General features: G+C 42.2%; 1 protein-coding gene across 2 annotated transcripts in view; it reads right to left on the minus strand.

Moving 5' to 3' along the window:
• EFR3A (EFR3 homolog A) overlaps nucleotides 1-19349 on the minus strand; it is a 56668-nt gene extending 37319 nt beyond the window's left edge. For both annotated transcript variants that reach the window (XM_054708309.1, XM_054708310.1), the window contains exons 1-4: nucleotides 19145-19349; nucleotides 4731-4807; nucleotides 1878-2005; nucleotides 489-639 (exon numbers count right to left, since the gene is read on the minus strand). In XM_054708309.1, the coding sequence (XP_054564284.1) occupies nucleotides 489-639; nucleotides 1878-2005; nucleotides 4731-4807; nucleotides 19145-19154 (366 nt within the window). In that variant the 5' untranslated portion in view covers nucleotides 19155-19349. The remainder of the gene's footprint in view (nucleotides 1-488; nucleotides 640-1877; nucleotides 2006-4730; nucleotides 4808-19144) is intronic.
• Between the last annotated feature and the right edge of the window lie 4018 nt (nucleotides 19350-23367).

Here is a 23367-nt window from a genome sequence, read left to right on the forward strand (position 1 = left end):
AACCTGGATGGGAACATATAGATTGGCTGAATGCCTGAAAGCTTCCTCAGAGATGAAGTTGGAACTGAAAGACTGAACATTATATAATAAAACTAAAGACAAGAAAGATTATCCCTATATTTTATTTTCCTTTTCAGATATGCCTTCCCCAACCCCACATATGCTTAACAAGCTATGGTTTAGGATAGAAGAAAATGAGTGTGGTGAGCAGCAATCATTCAGAAGTCATCTGAGAAAGCCTGGGGAAGTACTCCCTTACTTTGATGGCCAACTGATCTTCTGTTGCCTCACGATGGGCTGATATCACAGATTTCGCAAGGAGCAACAGCAAAGCTAGCGACAAAGGGATCTCGTCGCCTACATCTGTACTGGTGCCCAATGCCCTGACCATAGCGCGTGCCTTTCCCAGCTGAAGATGTTCTCAGAGAAGATTTATTCTGAATATGCTAATTAAACTTAAAATCCGTTAAGGGAATGGTTTTACTCACAGAGTTTGTTCCAAGAACTTGAAGCTTTGGTTCCCCTGATTCCAGCAGCTTTGCTACCATATGAAGAAAGCTTTCTACAAATGGCTTGATGCTTTGAGAATGGCAAGCCATGAGAAGTTGGTCCAATGCCTCCATAGCAATTAAGACATACCTACGCGTAAGAGAGAAACAATGTCAAAACCTTTCTAGCTGTCTTAAATCTAAGTGCTTTTCACTGGGAAAATTAAAATAAGTTGATTCAAATGCACAAAACACAGCAGGGCAAATTCAGTGGTTTCTAGGTGAAATCTCCCTCTCACAGCAATGATGGCCTTAGGTTATGTAACAGCCCTCACGCTGAGCTGAGAGACAGCAAAACCAGCCAGCACTCCTGCATTTCCTCCTCCTGGCCAGAACTCTGCCACAGCTTCTTTAACGTGACCTTTGCGTATATTTGTCTCTGCAAACAGGACATTTTGTTTTCCAGGTTTTTAACCATATTTCTTTGTAACCATAAATATCATAAGCAATGTGCCTACATTTCCAACATAATCTATGTTTGTAAACGTAAATATATAAAACATTAATTACCAGCAACAACAGATAAGGAAATGTCCCATAAATGTTACCTTACAATTCACTGAATTTTAAAGCTTGTACTAAAAATTAAAATTAAAATTCAGACTTCAGTAAACTTTGCTTCAACAATCAACTATAAAACTATTTGTATCAAGACACCCAAAAATGTTCTACGTGGTAACAATTTGGAAAAAGCCAATAATCACTTGGGGAACAGAGTACCCTAAAAACCAGGATCACAGAATGACAATATGGGAACGTAGTTACTCCAGTTATCCAGGTTATTACTGTTCACGCCCAGAGAGTGGATTAGGTGGTAGAACTTACTTATAGGTAGTTGTACACCACGCACCATTTCAAATCAGCATGCTTACAACTTCTGAACCTTAGTATCCAAGCCTACCACAGTTCTCTTATTACTCTTCTGACAGGTAAAACTGAAACTGTGTTACACAAATCAGTTGGTTAACAGGATCTTTCTCTTTGTTTTCAATTTAGACATTGGTTTTTAAATTACTGTATCAGACTAACAGAGTAAGGGAGTCAATTTCTACTATTACCATTAGGAAGTCTCAGAAATTAATGGATGCTTCAGCTAAAGGCACCTCGGTTAACTAACATGAGTCTATTCTTAAAATCTGAGCACCAGGAAAGTAATAAAAGCTGCAGCATCTATATGGCATTACACATTTCCTAGTGTGGTATTACAGTGTCTTATCCTCTACCTATCACTTTTGCCTGACTAGATGGCAAAATAATTTAAAGGATGAATTTAATTAACCTACGGAGAATTTTCCAAGATACGATATTAGCAGCAATGACTTTCCTTACCCAGAACGATGTCTGACAACATCCCTGCTCAACCTTTCTGCCAGGTAAGAACCAATTCGATCCAGTTTCTCTGGAGCAGATACTGCATAAAATGTCAATTTTTCCATGTCAGCTTTAACAAGGCCATCCTAAAAATAATAACAAGTTAAACAGGTTAACTATATTTTCATGCTTATTTTTTTTATTTCTAAGTATTGCTTGCTGCATATTTCCCCTTTCTGGATTGGTGACTAAGCCATATTTATGCTGAACCTTTCTGGACATAGCTTTCTTAATGCTAATATTCACCATTCTAGATACACAGAATTTTAAAAAGTTAAAGAAATGCCCCATTTAGACAAAGCATTGAAATATACCTTCATAAGCAATGAATTACTCTAACACATCATCATTTAACATGGCTGCATCTCATCCACTTTTTTTACCCCTTACTAATTTTAATGAGGAATAATTTATATACAATAAACTGCATCCAAGTGTACGTAATTTGAAGTATGACAGCTGTATACATCCACGGAACCCCCAGTAACAAACAAGATACAGGGTATTCCCATCATTTGCAAAAAGATGCTTCATGACCTGCCCTCTCCGGTGACCACTGCCCTGCTTTCCTCGCCGTGAATCAACATGTATGTTCCTCCCACATGTTCTTGTAGCTCATGGCACTTACCCTTACACTCATCTCTACTATCACGCTTTGTCACATCAGTTTTTCAATCTTAAACAAATAGTAATCAGGTGCTAACTTGTGATGGACACCAAGAATCAACGTGAGCAAAGAACTGTGTTAATTCACTTAATCCCCATGAGGTCCTTATGAAATGAGTACTATTTATAATTTCTACTTCACAATGAGGCACTGATCACATTGCTACTAATTTTAAGAAATGGGTTGGTTATCTGTCCCCTCAGTAGAGAGCTCTATAAAGGCAGGGACTATGACTGAAGCCCTCCGTGCCTGGGCACCTACTATCTGATCCATTTTGGATAGAGAAGATTTTTTTTTGTTTAATAAGTTAAAATTAAGAAAGGTGGTCAACTGAGCTGTGCATGCAAGGTTCATGTAAATCTTTTTTAATTTTCCTCTACAAATTGCTATTTAAATAAACCTTATCTAAATACTTGGTAAATATTCTTTCTGTAATCATTCTCTAAGCTACCTGTCATCATTCCCATGGTCAAGTTTTCAAAGCTCCCTCACCACCCACAAGTGAAAGTGCATAAAGTAGACAGCCTGCCTGTCAATCCCATTCCTCTATATCTGGCCTCCACCTCATCTTTAGTAGCCATTTGTCTCAGACGACTGAGAGAAATGATCCGAATATTCAGGCCATTAAATAACACTTCTGGAATTTCAAATCAGAAACTGTGCTCAACATGATTACCACCCAACACTCTACAATCTGAAGGTTCTTGATCCCAAATGTACCTCTCTCTGGCTTTCCCATGCCTTTTCTCTCACATGGCCCATCACTCGCAACAAAGAGACTAACCCCGACTTCTCCAGATGGTGCACATCCTTCAGTGCTCAGAAAGTCTCATTTCTCTGCGAAAGCTCCCAGGGATTGCCCACCCAGTGATGCCTCCCCCGCTTTATGGGGAAAATGCCGCCTGCTTCACATAACATCTTCACTTACTGATTTATGCACTGTGACTTAATATTTAGTCTGTTCTGCTCCAAATCAATGGATGGAAAGCTCCGTAAAGGCAGGAACCACATCGTAGGGTTTTTATATGCCACATATTATGCAGAATATCTGGCAGCCAGTGGCAATTAACTGATTAGCCTCCTCTAAATAGCTGAATGTTTAAATTAGATTTGACTATCAACCAAAGGACCTGTATGCATGCATATAAGCCTATCCAACGGTTAAGTTCAACAGGGGATTGGGGCATGCGTGGGGAGAGGGGTGGGATGGGAATGGGGGGATGAGGACAAATATGTGACACCTTAATAAAGAAATTAAAAAAAAAAAAAATTAGATTTGACTAAAAATGAGATATAGCTTGAGATATATAAATTAATGTTAAGATAGTCAAAAGGTTTCTATAGCTGGCTATATTTTAAAATAAAGCAAATTCTGGAAATCAAACACATGTGAACCATTTTTATTCATGTCCATTAACACAAGACTAAAGCAGTCTTAGAAAATTTAAACTAAACCCAGTTGCTTGAAACCAGTAATCTTCCACAGTAAAGTGACTTTTATAAAAAATTTACAAGAATTTCAGTAAAAGGAGGACAAACTCTGCCCGGAGGGTTCTTACTTTACATCTCAACTCTCTTCTGAAAACTGTGTGGCCAACCCTATTTATTCTTTGAAACTTTGCTTCATTTCCTTCAGGCCTTTCTCCTCCCAAACCCAAATCAGGTGCTATTCCAACCCGCTCCAGCAGCACCCTCCTGTGCTTCCTGTCGCTTTCACGCCATCCTGTAACTGCCAGAGTGTGGGGAGAGCAGAGAGCCATGTCTGTGTTCACAGTGATAGTCTTAGCATTTCATACAAATAAGCTGGCACCAGTTCATAAAATGTTGATGAGTATTACTTAGATTCAGGAACTATAGAGACAAAGAACATCACCTATCCACCATTCCAAAGTCATGCCTAATCTATGAGAAGGATCTGAAAATTCGACAAGCAAGCACAGGTCATTTTAAAGCAAAAGAAGGAGAAGTATAAAATAGTAGTGTACATGGTAAGATGTATAAAATAGTAGTGTACATGGAGAAGTATAAAATAGTAGTGTACATGGAGTAAAAGTAGAAAAATGAAATTAGGGAGCCCTGAGGGCGGTCAGCAGGGGAAGGATGGGCCAGCAAAGAGAAGGAGCAGTAGATGTCGATCAAATTACTTTTGGGTCTTCAGGGAATATGTTGTCCACCAGGCGTTTGTAGCGAGGACGCAAAGCCGAACAGCAGCAGCACACTCCTGTGCAAAGAGAATAAAAGCACAAAGTATCGGGGTTATTCAGATTGTAAATGGACTCAGAAACTAAGCTTCTGCATTTTATTATTTATTTATTTATGTATGTATGTATGTATGTATGTATGTATGTATGTATGTATGTTGGGGGCGCTCAAGCCTGCAGGGGAGGGCAGTTAGCTTCTGCATTTTAATGGGTTATTTAAATTGAAGGGGAAAGTTCAAAATGCCACAAACAACAAAAAAAAGTATGCAGATTCAATTACTGATTAAGAAATGAAAAAGTTAAATTCTTCTCCCCGCTGCAAAGACACCAGGTCAAGATGAATATACTAATGAGTTATTCTAAAGTTCCAGACCAAATTGTTTTGGAGCATGTGTGTAAATGAACACATATATACACACAACACCTGCCAACTTCATCCTACAAAGCAACTACATAATTTGTACCTCCTTTACCGCTTCTCAGATCTCATCTCATACTACTCTTCGCATCCCCTACACTCCAAAATCCCCCACCTCCCACCACCCCTGCTGACCAATCCACTCAGCTCCAGCCACAGTGGTCTTAAAATGACAGTTCACTCCTAGTGCAGCTGGTGAAAACAGTGAATACTTGTATCTACGCAATGATCATATAAGGAACTACAATAGATGGGAAAACAAGCTCAAAGGTAAGCCCAGGAATTTTTAAAACCCTCAAAGGCTGCTGTACATATTCTCCGTTGTTGGTAGGAGCAATGGGTCTGGATCCAGAAGCCCTGGGCTCATTCCAATTCTTTAACTCAAGTTCCTACATGGCCCCGGGGAAGTCACATCGCTCTCTGGAAGAACTATGTAAGTGGGAAGGATCAGTTTTCTTGTTCTGCAAACCAATAACTTAATAGGAATATTGGTCATGAACCATTATAAATTTATTCTCATAATTGATGAAACTGGGGTATATGTGTCGTTGTGTAAGTGGGCATTTGTATGTATTTAAAAACCAAAGTATGGGATGAGGGAACACTTGAGCAACAAGTTAAAAGAACTCGGATCTAAGCAGACATCTCCTACTCTCTTATCAAGTAACGTTATGCAAGAGACTTGTCCAGATCTCCCTTTGCTCACGAAGTATGCATTGTTCCCACATGCAGTCAATACCCAACGTCAACCGAGTGCCCAGCACAGGGCCAAACAAGGTCCAGATTTGCAGCAGAGTGAAGCCATGAAAAGTAACATGAAAGCAGGACAGTTAAGATTCATACAGCATCTTTAGTAATCATAAAACATGCATGCACAAATTTACACACATAAATAATGCATACATTATTTAACATACTCACAAACTAGTGAGGTATTATAAGTGCAGCAGAACTGACCACGTAACTCACTCAACAGCAGTGGCTGGGTGAGAACCCAATGTCTAACTCTACAAGCCCATGCTCTTTCCACAACACAGATATTAGTGATCAAATCAATCAACTGCCACATATTTCATTTGCACCCACTATGTGGTATCATGCTAGATGCCAAAGATACAAGAAAGTATGAAAGACACAAGCTCCTTGCCCATGAGGAGTTTATAAACTGCCATTAAAAAAAAACAGTGAATAACTCAGCAGTCTATACTTAGGCGAATAATATAAAATGCTATCCATTGTTTAGGATGCTTTTTACTTTAATAGAAGAAAAAACAAATTCCAAAGAGTCCATTAGGGGATTTTTTTTTTCATATTAACTTTAACACCAAAAACACCTGCACTCTTTTTAGAGTCCAAAATCAAAACACAGGTCTGATTATTACAAAGAAAATCAAGGGTAACAGCCAAATAAGCAAAAGTCAGGTTTCTGTGTTCACTATACGTAACACAAATATACTTCAGATAAATGTTAACGCACTGAAATAACTTAAAACCAAACTTATTACAGGGCACTAAGCACTAGCCTAGTTACTGCTACAATGAAAGGAGATTACAGTCTGGTGAGAAAATGAAAACAGACACTTTGCTAACACTGATATGAGGCCAAACAGTAAATTCAAATTGCTGTCATAGCAAAGGGGCTAAAAAGAAGTCTCAGGGCTCCCAGTTTCCCATCAGGATGGTAAGTTACATTGTGCTCAGTAGTTAAGGATTCTTAATACGTTATGAAGTGTCAGTTACGACACTTTCTGATATTATATATTGCTTTTAGTTTTAAAGAGGCCTCAAAAAATCTGAACTTGGGATACACACATTATCCAGTTCCTACTTTCAGAAATCTTAGCTCTACTGAGGGAGACAGCTGAATAAAAAGGCAAAATGCCAAACAGGCAGCATGGGGTTAAAGGGCATGGGCCCTGAAGACAGACAGACAGACCTGGGGTGGGCGGGTTACTTTCTCTTCTCATGCACTTCCACAATAGTTACGTAGGTAAACCATGCATTTTTCATATCTATTGGAAATAAATACAATTATATGTGACGTCCTTATGAAGGGTGTAACGTACAGTAAGCAGTCAATAAAATGCTAGCTATTCCTGGCAGTGCAGTAAGAGAAGCCTCACAGGTATTTGAGACCCTTGAGACAGTATTCCCAACAATGGCAAACCTTTGCTGTAAAGCAACCACCTAAAACTCACAACCGAGTTCACAGGTGATTCACAAAGCTTCCATCACATCGGCACAGGGGACCTGCCACCCTGGACATGTGTGCAGCGCTAGCCCACGCCCCTACAGCATTCTTCACTTGCGTGTGCTCATGCTCGCTGAGGTGGTCCCTGTCCTCTGGCAAATGAGCGGAGAGGCTCAGGGGCACCATTGGTCCCATCACATTGGCCAGGAGAGGAGCTGAGATCCCAACATATCTGATGACTCCAAAGGCTCGCTGCACACTCCATTCCAGTGCAGAACAACTTCGAAATTCCTTTAAACACCTGAGCACTCCACATACCACGACCGATGAACACGACGCAGGACTGTGTCTAACAGACGAGGAATGCACTTCTGTGCAAGACAATAAAGATCACATCACAAAACTCCAAACAAACAAAACCAAACACCTTCCTGACCACTGAGCATAACTGAAACACTACCAACTATAGAGATATAAAACCGGGTTTAAAATACCCAGGTCACTCGGTTTCTATAAAATGAGACCATATTGAGGATAAGGTTAAAACGACTATGACAATAATCACAAAAGAAGTAACTATCGGCTACTTAAAATAAGAGGATACTGAACACATAAGCATCACAAGAGGAGCGACAAGGAAATCACTGGACCTACTCAGGCACAGCAACGCGGTGGACTCCCTGGTCGGAGTCAGCTCATAAGGCTTTTCGAGGTCGGCCGCAGGGACCTGGATGTAGTCCCTCATGCTGTCGGAGACTGCTCTCTAGCCGATCTTCCTGCTCCAGGCCCTCTGCCCCACTGCGCAGGACGCGCCGAGCTCACTTTACTTGTAATTGATTAGCAGAGGGCACTAGCGTAATGGAACGTACCCAGCTTGTTACTGACATCAAATGTAAAGCTATCAAGAACTTGATAATATCCTTATCAAATTACGCTGGCAGGGCCAAACAGCATCAACAGGATCGCATTCAAGTATTTGTACTGCTAGTTGAAGAAAAGCAGATTTTCATAATGTTCAAATAAGAAAATAAAAGTACTTAAACCTGTTTTCCTTAAAGCATTCCTTTAATCCCTCCTCTTCCTACTCTGACCTCTTCCCAATATTCTCTTTTCCAAGGAAAAAAACGGGCTGAGCACATCACCAAAAGCCTGAAGCAGCTGGCAAGTCTGAGCAACATGAATTCTCCCTGTACATTTGATCCGCCACAAAGAGAAGGTGGCCCACTACACTCCGGAGCAGGTGGACTTCAGAACCCTGCGAATGATGCACTTGGGAGGAGAAACACCAAGTCCCAAGTGGAATAACTAAGCTATGAGAAAATGGAACTGGGACAGGGTTGGAAAGAGAAAAATTATGATCCCCCACAAGTGCCAGGCTTATGGACAAGCTGTTCAATAAACAGAAAAATCCTACCTGCTTCTCAGGGTTATGAGTTCTAAGTTAAAATTAAAATTTCCTAGAATGTAGAATTCACTTAAAATGGGTTAATATTTTTTTAGTAAAATTTGCATACTCCTGTTAACCATTTCTTTTTTTAAAACCTGCTCTAATATGTGCTATAAGAATAAAAATAATGACATTTCTTTTTTAAAACACCCCAAGACAAGTTTCCTCCTAGCTCCCCTAATACCACTTTCATGTGGACTCACCAATGTCCCCTAGCCATCGCCTCTAACACCCTCCCCTTGATGGTAAGATTTAGAATTAATTTCCAACCTGTCTTAACATATCCAATAAGAGGATTCGAGGAACGGCGCAGAAATCCTCATGGTATGGATCAGGCACCTGGGCACCCAAAGGTTCTGGAAGAATTCTGCTTCACTGTAAGTGGCTAGTCCATCAGCACATACTTCTAGTCTGTGATGACATTTGCTTTCCTATGCAATTCTGTAAGTTTGGGGGTTTGGGTAATTAATAAAGACTCTTTTTAAAATAAGCTACTTATACTTTTGACTAACTATATTATTCAGTGATAATTTAAATTTAACTGGAAATATTAATGTCTGCACTATTAAAGTGTTATTAACCTATTAATGCCTGTTATTAAATACCACCATGGCACTGGGTACTTGGTATAAAACTATCCTCTAAATCAAAAATAACTTGCTAACACTGTCACTGGAGTTGAAGAATGCTGAGATCCCAGCATGGGAATCAACTGTACAGCTTTGGATCAGGTTGATCTTTAAGAGCAGAAAATAACAGTATCTATACCTTCTACATAGTAATTATGTCACCTTAATTAATTCTAAATGGTAATGTATTAGGAATTCATTGACATTTTTAGGGCTCATTAAATTTCATGCTTTTAAATAGGAATAGCTGTGATTACTGGGTTTTAGTCCTTTATGCATATTTCTACCATAGCATTTGTAACAATTTATTGTACTTATTTATATACATATCTGACTTTACCACTAGAACATAAGCTATTCCAATATAAAGCCCATATCTTATTCATTGTTGTGTATGTCTGAAATATCGCAGACACTTATTTAAAAAAATGTTGCTTTACTAAGAATGTAGACCCAAAGTTCACAGATAGACAAAATGAATTTAATATCTGCTCTAATATGTGCTATAAGAATCAAAATAATGACAAAAAAAGTATACTGTCCACTAAATAAATGCCAGAACAATATGATTTCTCTGATGTATAGATGACAATGTCAACTGAATCAGTTTAAACAATTAATGGTTTATTTTTAGGCCTGGCAGTAATCAATAATCAAGGTGAAAAGAGACAGGCGGTTTTTTTCTTTCTATTAGATTTTAAAAATGCATCACTTCAAGACGCTAGCTTGTGGTGTCCAAAACCCTTTAAGAGTCTGCATCACATATATTCCCTTCAAGGTTAAAATTAAAAGTCAAATTACTCATAAAGTTAGTACCAGAACAACACATTTGTTTCATACAATTAAAAGGATTTGGCATATTACAGTCGTACTTACACATAGCCCTCCCAAGTATCAAATACTGGAGATATAAATATATATACATACCATATACATATATAAAGCCTGTACTATGGTGTTATTTCACTACTTTATCACATGTGTACAGGACACTGTGTTAAGACTATGGGGGATTTAAAAGGAACTATCTATTTGAAAAGGCTGAAGTTTAATGACTGAATTTTACAATAACATTCTGACAATGTTTGAAGACAAGGGATGTCCAATATCAAATGGACCACACGGCCATAAGAGCCACAGTTCAGAGAGGAGGACAAGAAATGTCCAATGTCAAGTGGACCAAAGGCCATAAGGGCCACAGTTCAGAGGAGAGAAAGCACCTGCAGCTCGAGTATGGAGAGGTTTTAGGGAGGACACGGGGGCTGAGCTGGAGGCCCCCCTGAAGAATGAGTAGACTGAACTATAAGGATAAGCTGGGGACAGTGAATTATAGTCAGATGGAACAACCAAGCATCACTAACTTACTTGGCGCGTAAAAAGGCCAAAATGCATTTTCTAATGACCCAGAGCTTAGAAAGGAAGGAATGTGGGAGGTGGCACAAATTTAGCATCAAAAGGGTTTGGTAACTAATTAGATAGGGGGTCAAAGACATAGGAACAAAATAGTCTTATCTTCAGGAAAGTGTTCCTTTTAAAGGGATTGTAATCCATTAGAGGAGTGTCCTATTACCCGATTCTTTCCACATGTAATTCTATACCTCCCCTCCATTCATTCTCAATTTCACTGCTGGTTCTTTATTCCCAGGCGCACATGCTTTATGGAGAAGAGGATGACAACAGGCAATAAAGGGAATAAAAGCTCCAGTTCTGTCTGAAAGGATGGTCTTCCCACTGGATTGTAACTCCTGGCTATACACAACTGTTCGAAACTACTCTGAGTTACTGTCTATAGAAGAAACACTTCATTCAGAGTCACCTAGTGTCTGGTCTATATTCTCCATCTGTTTCTTCCCCACTCTTACAATTTTTAATACAATAATATGTATTAGATAGTCCATCCTTACAAAATCAATTTATAGATCTTAGACTTAGACTTGACTTTACTGTGTACATCATACTTAACTGAGAAAAATTAAGTATTACTTGGAGTAACACAAAGACAAGAGCAACAAAATGTAGAATAATCTGGCCAAGGAAATGTATTCCTGAAAGATCACATGTAAAAAGCCTTCTGGGATCATATGAAAAAAATTACTGCAAATATTAAACTCAGAAAATATAATTCTCTATTCATTTCATCTGATGTTGGCTTAGTTCACAAAACAAATAAGAAGCCAGCCAGTGGATGACACAGAAACCAGAGCTGCAACCAGGACAGAAACATGCTCCTCCCCTGTCCCCACCAATGTCAGGACGGAGCATGTGGGTCCCGCTCCTTCTAGGACCGTGTCCCGGACCGGGGTGCCCAGTCCTCTTCAGATGTGCTCGGGTGCAGTCCTGGAGGCAGCACAGTTCCTGTGTCCCAGTCTCCAGAGGTAAGTAATCTGATGAGGCAGAACTGAAAACTGAAATAGTATATGACTCCCTTGTTTATTTAATAGATAAAATATTAACTAAATGTCATTTATGATGATGTATGGTGCAATACTCACTATTGAGAATTGCAAATGGAATCACATTTTTTCCATATGTAATTGTGTTTTTAAAGTATGTGAGCAACATAAAACTGATAATATCTGTGTAAGCTCTGTGGACAGTACCGATGTCAATTTTCTGCTCTGATACTGTACTACAGTTATACAAGATATTACTACTGGGACAGAATGAAGGGACCTACGTGGATACTCTTTTTCATAACTTCCTGTTAATCGATAATTATTTCAAAATTAAAAATAAAAAAATTTTAAAATCCTCTGAATATTTCACAAAATGGATATGAGTTATTTCAGGCAAAATTAAAAACACCTATAAAATTCCTCAAATACTTAAATTTAAAAAAAAATTATTTTCTCATTAGTCAGAGAGTAACAAAAGTGTTAAATTTGTGGGGGTGTTTGTGACTCCCAAAATTATTTTTAGAACAAATACATTTAATAGACCAACAGCATTGATCCTTCTTATAGATTCCACAATGCCCACAGTGTCTATGCCACATGTTAAAGACTCTCATTTGAATTGAGAAGATTAAGTTTTCTGATCAAACAGTAAAGAAAAAGATAGGTAGCACTCTAATTATGTTTCTAAACAGAATGTATATTTTTAAGTTATTTCTCTATCCAAAGTTTGAAGATAGCAAAATATAACCTAGCACTTATTGAGTAAGCCTAGCTAAGTAAAAGGTTTAATTTAAAAATATTAAATTACTAATTTAAACCTTCAAGGCTCAATGCTGGATACAGTCTCCTCAAACTTCTAACTAAAGGTCAGAAACTCTAAACATTTTGTATTCATTCCATACTCAAGACTTAGGTAACACAAAGTCAAAAGCCTAAGACATCTTGAAATTTTCAAGTATTCTTTTAACACACACACACACACACACACACACACACACACACAACATGATCAGTTAGTATACACATTTGAGTTTTCTGTTAATCAAAAGTTTAGAAAGGCAATCCAATCTTTTCTAGTCAATATTCTTAAATGAATCATAAACCAAAATGTGATGCTACCATTAAGATTTCAATGTATTACTAAATTTTCCTCAATTTCAAAGTCAAGACTTACACTACTAATTCATGGAAGAAAACACACCAACTTTCCGCAGCATTACACACAACGAACCTGGGACTTTGCATACAGTTGCAGCATTCATTTTATTACTGCAACTATAAAAAACGTATTTATTCTTGAAAATTTTAAAGGATTGATTTTAGAAAGTATTTCACTCTTAGCAAATTCTAAAATTGCAGAAACTGCTCACCCCTCCCTAATGTTCCTGGAACCCCTGGACACAGTTTAAAAGTTGTTCAGCCCTTAACCAGCGTGTTCCTGGAACCTATCAAGATGGCAACGAAGAGAGCAGCAATATTTTTCATTTAATGGCTCCAACAGCTAGTAAACTTACTTACAACTAAGTTCGTAAGTCAGCGGAAGTCAGATGTCACAAATGAGCCGCTCCTTCCCACTTCCAGGCCAGTACCTTCGCTGGCCGAGTTCCTCCTGCAAAGTCTATGTGATCCCAGGAACTGATAATGGCAAACATGAACACTTCATATTTCATTTTCTCTGCCCAGCAGGAGTGAGACCCATTTAAAACCATTTAAAGTTAACTGCAACCACAGCACAGAGAACTTTGCAGCAAATTGCCAAGACATGAAAAAGCCAATTAAATAGCAGGGGTGTGAAGAACAGTTAGCATTATCCAGGAAAACTACTGCAGTTCAGGTAATGAAAGGAAAAGGTACAGTGAATAACTCACCAACTAAGAACAATAACAAAAATTAATGGCATTTAGGAGGGCAGAAGTCCTGTCAAAGACTACAGAGCAGATAAAATGCCTTATTTTAAAATACAGCAATTCAGGGGTACAATGAAAAAAACCTGAATTGTGATTCCTTCTTTAATAAAAATTAGAATGCTGCTATCTAATAATACTTAAAATTAGCAAGCAGTTAATAAATATGCAAAAGAGAGAATAAGACAGCCTACATGGAAAGAGGAAATGTAAGAGCAGCTCTTCTGTGTTTCAGAGCCGAAGTGCAAGCGGGCTCGTTTCAAGAACTGAATGAAGCTGGCAAGCACGAATGATAAGAATTTTGACAAGTCTGACATATTAATCATAGGAGGGACTATTAACATTCACTCTGTGATCACGCTTCCTAAGAATTGTGTTCATTCCACAGCACACAATCATTCCACAAGAAGAAAGAGAACCCTACAAACTCCCCACTTAAATAATGATTATCTCACCCTTCTGGGGCAGTGGTTGGCAAACTGCGGTTCGTGAGCCACATGCGGCTCTTTGGCCCCTTGAGTGTGGCTCTTCCACAAAATACCACGGCCTGGGCGAGTCTATTTTGAAGAAGTGGCGTTAGAAGAAGTTTAAGTTTAAAAAATGTGGCTGTCAAAAGAAATTTCCATCGTTGTACTGTTGATATTTGGCTCTGCTGACTAATGAGTTTGCCGACCACTGTTCTAGGGTTTCATCCTACATAATAAAAGGCTAATATGAAAATCGACCGAACGGCAGAACGACCAGTTGCAATGATGTGCACTGACCACGAGGGGGCAGACACTCAATGCAGGAGCTGCCCCCTGGTGGTCAGTGCACTCCCACAGGAGGAGCGCCGCTCAGCCAGAAGCCCTGAGCCGGGCTCACGGCTGGCGGGGAGTGGGCCTAAGCCATTAGCTGGACATCCCCCAAGGGCTCCCGAACTGTGAGAGAGTGCACGAATGTCATACACCGGGCCTCTAGTAAAATAATAATCTGAAATAATCTGAAATAATCTTTCTCCTTTCAGAATAAAATACCAATGATAAGAAAAAAGCCCCATTATTTTACTTTCTATCCAGGAACAACATAATTCACCAACCATTGCTTAAAGTCATTCACAGAATTTTGCAATTTCTGGCAAGACAGCAATAGCTCAGACAGCAAATGCGCTGTTCTCCTAAGCCAGGGGTGGGGAACCTTTTTCCTGCCAAGGGCCATTTGGATATTTATAACATCATTCACGGGCCACACAAAATTATGAACTTAAAAATTAGCCTGTTATATTTGGTCAACCATGTAATTAACTCACCCCTAATGCCTTGGCCGAGCCAGACCACATGATTTTGCAGGCCTTATCCGGCCCGCAGGCCACTACTCCTGTCCTAAGCCACATAATCAGTCCAAACTGTTTGATCAGTTACTCAAAATTCTTTTCTATGGGCTAAACGAAGAACCAGATCAAGGTAAGAGTTTAATGTTTCACTTCACTTTTTTGAAAGGATTATAAAAATTTTGCAAAAATTATGTTAAAGTTGTAAAAAATCTTAAGCACCTGGTTGTAGAATAAATGCTAACTGTAGACAATCTGGAAAACACAAATTACTGAAGAGGAACTAAAATAACTCCTAATCTCAGCACCTTCATCAGTAACCATTTTTAATGGTTACATGATATTTTGTTGTTAGGATGTTCTATATTCAATGTGCGCATCCCCATTATTGGATACTGAATTTTCTTGGATTTTGCTGTTTTATAAATATCACAGTGCTAGACAACTCAGTGCAGAAACCTGGTGTAGTGTATGTTTTTAATCATTTCTGAAAGATGGAGTCCAAAGTGAAATTACTGGGCAATGGGATGGGTAGAAGCATCATCAGAGCACTGGATAAAATACTGCCAAGTGACTTCCAAAAAGGTTGTGCCAATTGAAACTTCTGCCATCTCTCCTGCCTTTGCCTTTTATTGTTTAAAAAAGTGTCTTCACAAGTGCTGGCGAGGATGTGGAGAAAAAGGAACCCTCGTGCACTGCTGGTGGGAATGCAGACTGGTGCAGCCACTGTGGAGAACAGTATGGAGTTTCCTCAAAAACTGAAAATGGAACTCCCATTTGATCCAGTGATCCTACTCCTAGGAATATAGCCCAAGAAACTAGACACACCAATCAGAAAGGATATATGTACCCCTATGTTCACAGCAGCACAATTCACCATAGCTAAGATTTGGAAACAGCCTAAGTGCCCATCAGCAGATGAGTGGTACATCTACACAATGGAATACTGTGCTGCTGAAGAAAGAAGGAATTCTTACCATTTGCAACAGCATGGATGGAACTGGAGAACATTATGCTACTCGAAATAAGCCAGTCAGAGAAAGGTAAATATCACATGCTCTCACCCATTAGTGGAATATAATGAACATAAACTGATGAACAAAAACAGATCCTTTAACTGTGATTGTGACAACATAAACCCAACATTAGTCAAGTTCATTGCATGGCATATAAATTCCTTCAAATTCTGGCTCCCATCTCCATCTCCAGACTTCTCTCCCACCATCCACATCATCAGAAAGGCAGCCCTTGGTCCCCATATGTGGGGACAGATTAAGAGATGAGATCCGATAGTAACCAAAGTAGTGTTAAGCCAAAGGTCACTGTGAGAAAGAAAATTCTTCAGCTATAACTCTGGCAGCATACACAGATAGTGGGTGGGGGGTGGGGGTGGGAGAGAGGGAGGCGATGAACAAACACAGAAGGCTCCACGCCAGTAATATGTGCTCCTTGTGGTTAGGGATTACAGGGCCTAGATTTGTGCTCAAGTCCTGCTTCAACTGCACCTGTGACCTCAGTCAAGTTACTGAAACTTACTGAGGCTCAGTCTCCTGATAAGCAAAATAAAAATAAAATGAATGAGTTAATAAGCTTTAACCTTTCTCCCACTCAAATTCTGATTCAAGCTTTGAAAATCTTAAAGATTAAAATGTTTCCTAATGATGCTCTGAAGGGGGGAGGATGAAATAAAAGGTTTGAGAGAAATGATGTGTCAAATTAAGGTCTGAGAAAATTGCTTAGTGGAACAGTCTTGAAATCTGTGCTTAGTGACTGTTAATTGTTCTTGTGTCACAGCAGCTTCGGTCAGACATCCTTGCAGGGAGTTCTTTCTGAAGAAGAGTCTACAGCAGCGGTCGCCAACCTTTCAGACCTCAGGGACCACCGACCACCGGTTGGCGACCGCTGGTCTATAGCTCTCCCAACTACCTGCAATCACTCCTGTTAACACTCATGAGATATGCATGTGCTTAGCCTTCAAGGGTATTCCATGCTCCCTTGGATTCTACTCATCACCGAGAGCATCGACATTCCACACAAGTAACCAAAGAGCAAGAGCAGAATAATTCTCTGACTTGGAGCAAATGTCACTTTCAGAATTACAGTCTGGGAGACCATACTAATCATCTCCAACACCTGCACTTTACATAAAAGCATCACCTTTATTTCACAAAACCCTTAAGGATGAGCTGGTTAGGTTTGTAAAAGAGGCTCTGAACTCCTTTTGGCAAAAGTTAGCTTATTTGGAGAGCGTTTTCTTCCTAAAGGCATCCCTAAAGAACGTAATCATTTTACCACCTCTGCTTATGCACTTAACATGCTTGAAATGTATTCTACACACAGAATTCCTTACCACACTACTGTCCACTGCACTACCCCAGAAATCTGGGAGGTGCTGGCCACAGAAAGAAAAAGAGATGAACACTATTGACTTCACAGGGGTACCAGCAATTGGTACCACACTCTTGTGCAATTATACAAACTGCACCATGATACATATTAACAAGAACAATGATAAATAACAAACATTTTACTTGTCTTCCCAGTCAGATCATGGAGTCTGCGTTCTAACTGTGCGAAGTACAGCAGGGCTCACCTTGGCGTCATTCTGCATGGCAAATGACACCTTTTAAAAGAAACGTGTTTTCCATATCCACTCTGTGAAGCTACACAACCTTAGGACATGATAACCAGCACTGTGTTCCATCTCACAGGATTCTTACAGTGCCACTTCACCAATGAATCCCACTGGAAGCCTTAACGTTCAGAGCTGAGGCCTTCACCCTCTTCCTTTTGCTTCCTCAGAAAGTAAAAGATCAGCACAGCGCTAACCTCGAATATTCACTGAATAACATGAACTCAGAAATCACAAAGTGACAACAGTGATGACGATAATCCAATCCGGAGGAATAAAAACATAAAACCCAAGAACAAGAGTGAAGGCCACACAGCACTGCATTACGAAAACAAAACCCACCTTACCCACACACCTGGGAGGAGTTGCAGTAGCCTTTACATCAAGATTATTTAAAGGTTTGCCACAGAATCACATAGACCTTTCTAGTATCGGGGAATAATTCCTCTTTACCCACCACTAGACCAAACACGCATATGAGGTTGGCGTGGAAATCCAGTATCCCATGTGTCTACCCCAATAAGGGCTGGGAGGGGTTATAAAATCTAAGAAGCATGAGCCGACAAGCACTGAAAGGCTCTGCAGGGTAGAACGCTCACTCCAAGGAGCCCTCCTGGAAAAGACTCCAGTTCTAACCCTGCTTCCTCTCCATCCGAGACCAGACTGGGCCACTGAGTCCCATGTCCCACTGCCGTTCTCTGGGTGGGTCGTTTTAAAATGGGTCACGGGTAGTACGGTCCAAAAATGCCTCCACCATTCAGTGATGTTCAGACTCTGCGGTCTCTCGACGTCGATTCCGGGGCCCAAACTCTGGAATCTCATTATTCAAAGTGTCAGGGGAGGCGCCCTACACCCAACGGCGTTCTTAATGACCTGCCAGGTGAAGCCGATCAGGCGGACCAGCAGCCATAATTTGGGGCATCTGACCCTAACAGGTTCCCCCAAAGAACACCTACTTCAACCACCCCGACGTGTTGCGAAGACTTGGGGTGCCGCGGGGCAGGACCCCGGGCCCCGCCCGGACCCCCTGGGCCGATGCATCCCACCAGGCGGCGCCTGGACCCCAAGGAAGTGGGAAGGCGATGGGGCCGCCGTCCCTTCCATTTGTCCATCAAGTTCCCCTGGGCTCCGGAGAGGGCTGGGGCCAGGGCTTAGCCTTGGACGTGCCGAGGTCTCGGTGACCGCGCGTTCTGCCACTGAGTAGCCCTGCGTCCTCAACGCTCGGCCTCAGTTTCCCCATCTGTGCAACGGGCTCGCGCCACCCCCGGAAGCCGAAGCCGAAGCGAAACTAACTGGGCAGGTGGCGGGCACTTCCTGGCTCTCCCAGCCCCGCCCCGCTGCCCGGTCCCCGCGGAGGGCGCGCCCCGCGGGCCGCAGCCTTTCGGCCCCCGCCCGGCCCGACCCCGACCCCGGCCCCGGCGGGCCACTCACGGGCAGGCATGGTGACCCGAGCCGCGCTCGCCGACGCTCGCTCCCAGGCTCAGCGGGGCCGCGCAGGTCACGCCGTTGGCACCATGACGCGCCGACGCCGAGCCGCGGGGGCCGGGACGAGGCGGAGGGCGGAGGGCGGAGGGGAACGGACGCCGACCCCGCAGCTCACGCAGCGATGCCGGCCACGGCTGCCAGGGCCGGCCCAGCTCCACGCCGGACGACGCGTTGGGCGTCCGCACGGCCTGACGTCAGCACGTCGCCGACGCCCAGGCCCCGCCCCCGCCCCCGCCGGCCGGCCGAGCTCCGCCCACAAGCGATCACCTCCGGGCCTGGGGGGCCGGCGGCGCGGAGGGGCTGGAGTGCGGCACGTGGCGGGGGGGGATGGGGGGGGGAGCGCACAGAACAACCGTGCGCTTCGTTTCTGGTCACACCCTAGGCCGGGGTTTGAGTAATATTCGTTTTCACGGATCCTTATTCGAGGGGCATTAGCAATATTGTTTCTTACGGTTTAAGATGTTTGTGCGGAAAAGCATGGCTGCTTTCGGTGCACGAATCCCTACCTACCTGCCTACCTGTGGGCTTTTTTTTTTATGAGCTGTTGAGCTTGCACGGCCTTCTGCAGTCTCTGATGGCATTTTCCTTTTTGAGACGCGCTGAGGTCATTTAGGGTGATGGCCGCGCCTTTTTGGAGAGCGCTGAAAAGGTCATTTCCTCCTGCCCTCCTGGGGACGGGCAGAGAGAATTTTACGCCTCGGGGGTTCCTCTCCTCCGGGGAGGGCCGGCAGTCCAGTTGGCTGAGCCGGTTTTCTTGACGCGCCAAGTGTCCTTAGTAACTGATGCATCTACCAGGCGCCCGGCTAGGCGGCACCTGGAGCCGAGAGCCTTCAGCAGTGCCCCGCACTGTGCTAGGCACTGAGGGCTGTGGGCAGCCTGCGGGGAGAAGGAGAAGGAAGCCGCAGAGCTCTGAAACTTTCTCCAAGTGCCTCAGGATCCCTTTGTGCCTGAATCACCTGGGAACCTGTTTAAACCAGATTTCTAAGCTTGGAGCTACACCTGCTGAATCACACCGGAGGAAGATTCACATACATATTTAAATCTAAGAACCTTTGTCCTAGGAGGTAGTGCCCACATTCTGGTTAAGAAATGATACTGTGCAGCATTGAAAGAAGAGGAGATAAAGAAGGAAGGCCTGGCTGGGGAGCTCCGTTGGTTAAAGCGTCCTCCCTGATAAGCCAAGATTGTGGGTTGATCCCAGGTCAGGAACACATACAACAATCAACCAATGAATGCATAAATAAGTACAACAACAAATTCTCTCTCTCTCTCTCTCTCTCTCTCTCTCTCTCTCTCTCTCTCTCTCTCATCAATAAATAAAAAATTAAAAAAAGAAAGCACCAGGAGCTTGGGGGACATTCACCTTGAATTTCTTGGGGAGAAAGCAGAATTTGAATTAGCAAGGACCTGGCAAGTCCTTCAAGAGGCTGGAGGAGGGTGGAAGCAAATTAGAGTGAGTCACCGAAGCTGGTCAGAGGGGAGTGTCTTGCTAATGGTCAAGGCCAAACTACAAAGTACTTGGCCAACACACTTGCATGTTTTTATTACCTCTGAAGTCTTTACCGCTCCCAGTTTTCTCCCCAGGACTTTCTCAGTACCTCCATTTGCCTCCACTGGAGCACTTTTCCATTTAAATCCTAATTAAACTGTCCTAAGCGTTGGCATTCTACCACTGGACTACATACTTTTCAGAAAATGGCAAAAATCCATTTTCTGTTCATATTTATGTATTTCTTCCTGGCCCACAGTAAGGGGCTAACACACATTATCACATTGCCGACGGATCACGAGAATTCTCGCTTCATATTACACAGTGTTTTACAAAGTATCATACTTTAAAAAGATATTAGCTTGTAAGAACATGTAATAAATAACTTCAAAATGCAAAAAGCGTGCCTTTAACATTTATGTAAAATGTTTTTTGTACTCGTTCAATAGAAACTTATCTGGCCACTGGGTAAAGCTATAAAACTACTGGTCTGCAATGTGTTAATTTAATAACTCTAAATATAAGTACATATTCATTCAATGAATAGGAAAACAAAACAGGTAAACTAGAAATAATTAACGACTTTACAAATGAGCTTGGAATTTGTCCTTGAAGAGGCCATTCTAGGTTCTGTATCCGGACATTTCTGTATCTGGCATTACATCACCAGAGGCAGGGCAACACAGAGTGGACAGCGTGGAGGGAAGGCCTCAATATTTACACAGAGGGGAGCGTTAGGTGCCCAGTCTTGGTGGTGGCTGTAGAAAAGGGAAGAGCTGAGTTTTACTGCAGAAGAATCCCTGGGATTTGTTGGCTGCTACTTGGGAGCAAAAGCGAGGCATCTGTTGGTTGTGTAACTCCAGGGTTGGGATAAGGAAACCCAGGAGAACCACAGACAGGTTGGGAGGAACCCTGCTTTAGGAAGGGGGCGTGAAGAGAGGATGTGAGCTTCTCTTTGATATATTAACCTTGAGGTGGCATCCAAGGTTAGACATTCCAGTGACCAGAGCTGGGCACACCATTCTGAAGGCAGGCAGAGAAATCTCAGGGTGGGAGTCTTGGGCTCAGGGACAGAGTCTGAAGCCAGGAGTCAGAGAAAGCCAGGGAGGGAGGGTGTGGAGCTAAAGAGACGGACAGAAACAGAGGAGATCCAGAGGGCACGGTGCCCGGAAGCCAAGGGAGGATATGGCATTAGTCAAAGAAGACACAAATCCCAGAGGCCATGATACAGTCCCGCCCATAATGGATTTGGTTCTTCTTAATTTTTTAATCCCCTTGGTCTCTTGCTTTTGTGTTGTTGCCAGAAATAAACATCAGCAGCCGGAGATGGTGAGGAAGGACTGCTGAAAAGCAGGAAGGATAACATCATGATTGTTGGGTCATCCATACCGCACTTAAGTGTTTTTCTAGCCTGGACACATAGGCTATGGGTAACACCGTTACTATATAGACCGCCTTGATCCAAATCCTCTGATCAAGTTCTGCCTGTGGGTCTGCCCCACCCCTCCAGTTCCTGAGAGGACTGTTTCAGCACCTTGGTTAGTGCTCGATCTGAGTGTGTTTGCCTCTCGGACCACTCCTTCCGCTCTTGCAAACACATCCGCTCTGTGCCAGTGCTCCTCACTTGAGGCTTACCTGGAACTGGTAGGAACAGGGCTTTCTCCATCTCCCTCAGTCCTCACTCTGCCCAGCCCTTGTCCTTGCACAGTGTGTGTGGCCACACAGAGATGGGACACCCGATCCCTTCTCCAGAAAGGCCTCCTGCCTGAAAATATCGATTAAAATGACATTAAATCATTGTCAACATCCTATTAGAGCATTAGCTTTTAGCCCAAATTGCCCCAAATAGCTCTGCTTCCCGTTCGGTCCAGTATTTGTTCCAATTTTTACATCAGGCGCTGAGATGGTTCACTTTTAATTAGCACGAAATTTACTGTTCAAAGGTAACTGCCAGCAGATTTACAGTTGATAGGAAATAACTGTAAAAATATTGACTTCTCCCAAAAGTGTATTCCCCAAAGGTCATAATGATGCAATTTGATGCTCCGGTTGTTTAGTTTTCTTTCTCCCTAAATATATCAGTAATATGCCCTTTTTGTTTCATTACCATCCGTTTTATTTCTGCCATTGCTTAGTAGTGACTCAGGGCTTTCCAGTTCTTTATGAGGCATAAAAAGCAGACTTTGGACTTAGAAAACCTGAGTTTGAATCCTGCTTTCCCCCTTACCTGGCCTTTTGATCATCTTTGACCTCTCTGAACTTAATTCTCCTCAATTTCAAAGTCAAGAGCCATCCCCTTGCGTTGCGATGTTCTCTGAGTTTGCGCAAGGCAGTAGTTCTCAAATGGGACTGGCCTTTGAAGTTACCAGGGAAGCTTTAAAAAACAACAAAAAAAAACCCACCAGGACCCCACTCCCAAGATCCTGAGTGAATGGTTGCAGCATGGCCTGGGCTTGGATTTGGTTTCAAAGCCCCTCAGGTGTGTCTGTGTGCAGCCAAAGTCAACTTCATGGCTTTAGGGAAGAACTGAAGGAAGAGGAGGCTCTAGCTCGGAGTTTCCTGAGGTCATTTCTGATGCCAGTTGAGCTCATGTGTTTTGACAGCACTGCACTCTGAATTCGAATAATCTCTTCCACTCACAGGCCAGCCAAAGGAGCTAGAAACACTTATTTAAAAAAAA

Source organism: Eptesicus fuscus, chromosome 19 (genome assembly GCF_027574615.1).
Source record: "Eptesicus fuscus isolate TK198812 chromosome 19, DD_ASM_mEF_20220401, whole genome shotgun sequence".
Taxonomy (NCBI): Eukaryota; Metazoa; Chordata; class Mammalia; order Chiroptera; family Vespertilionidae; genus Eptesicus; species Eptesicus fuscus.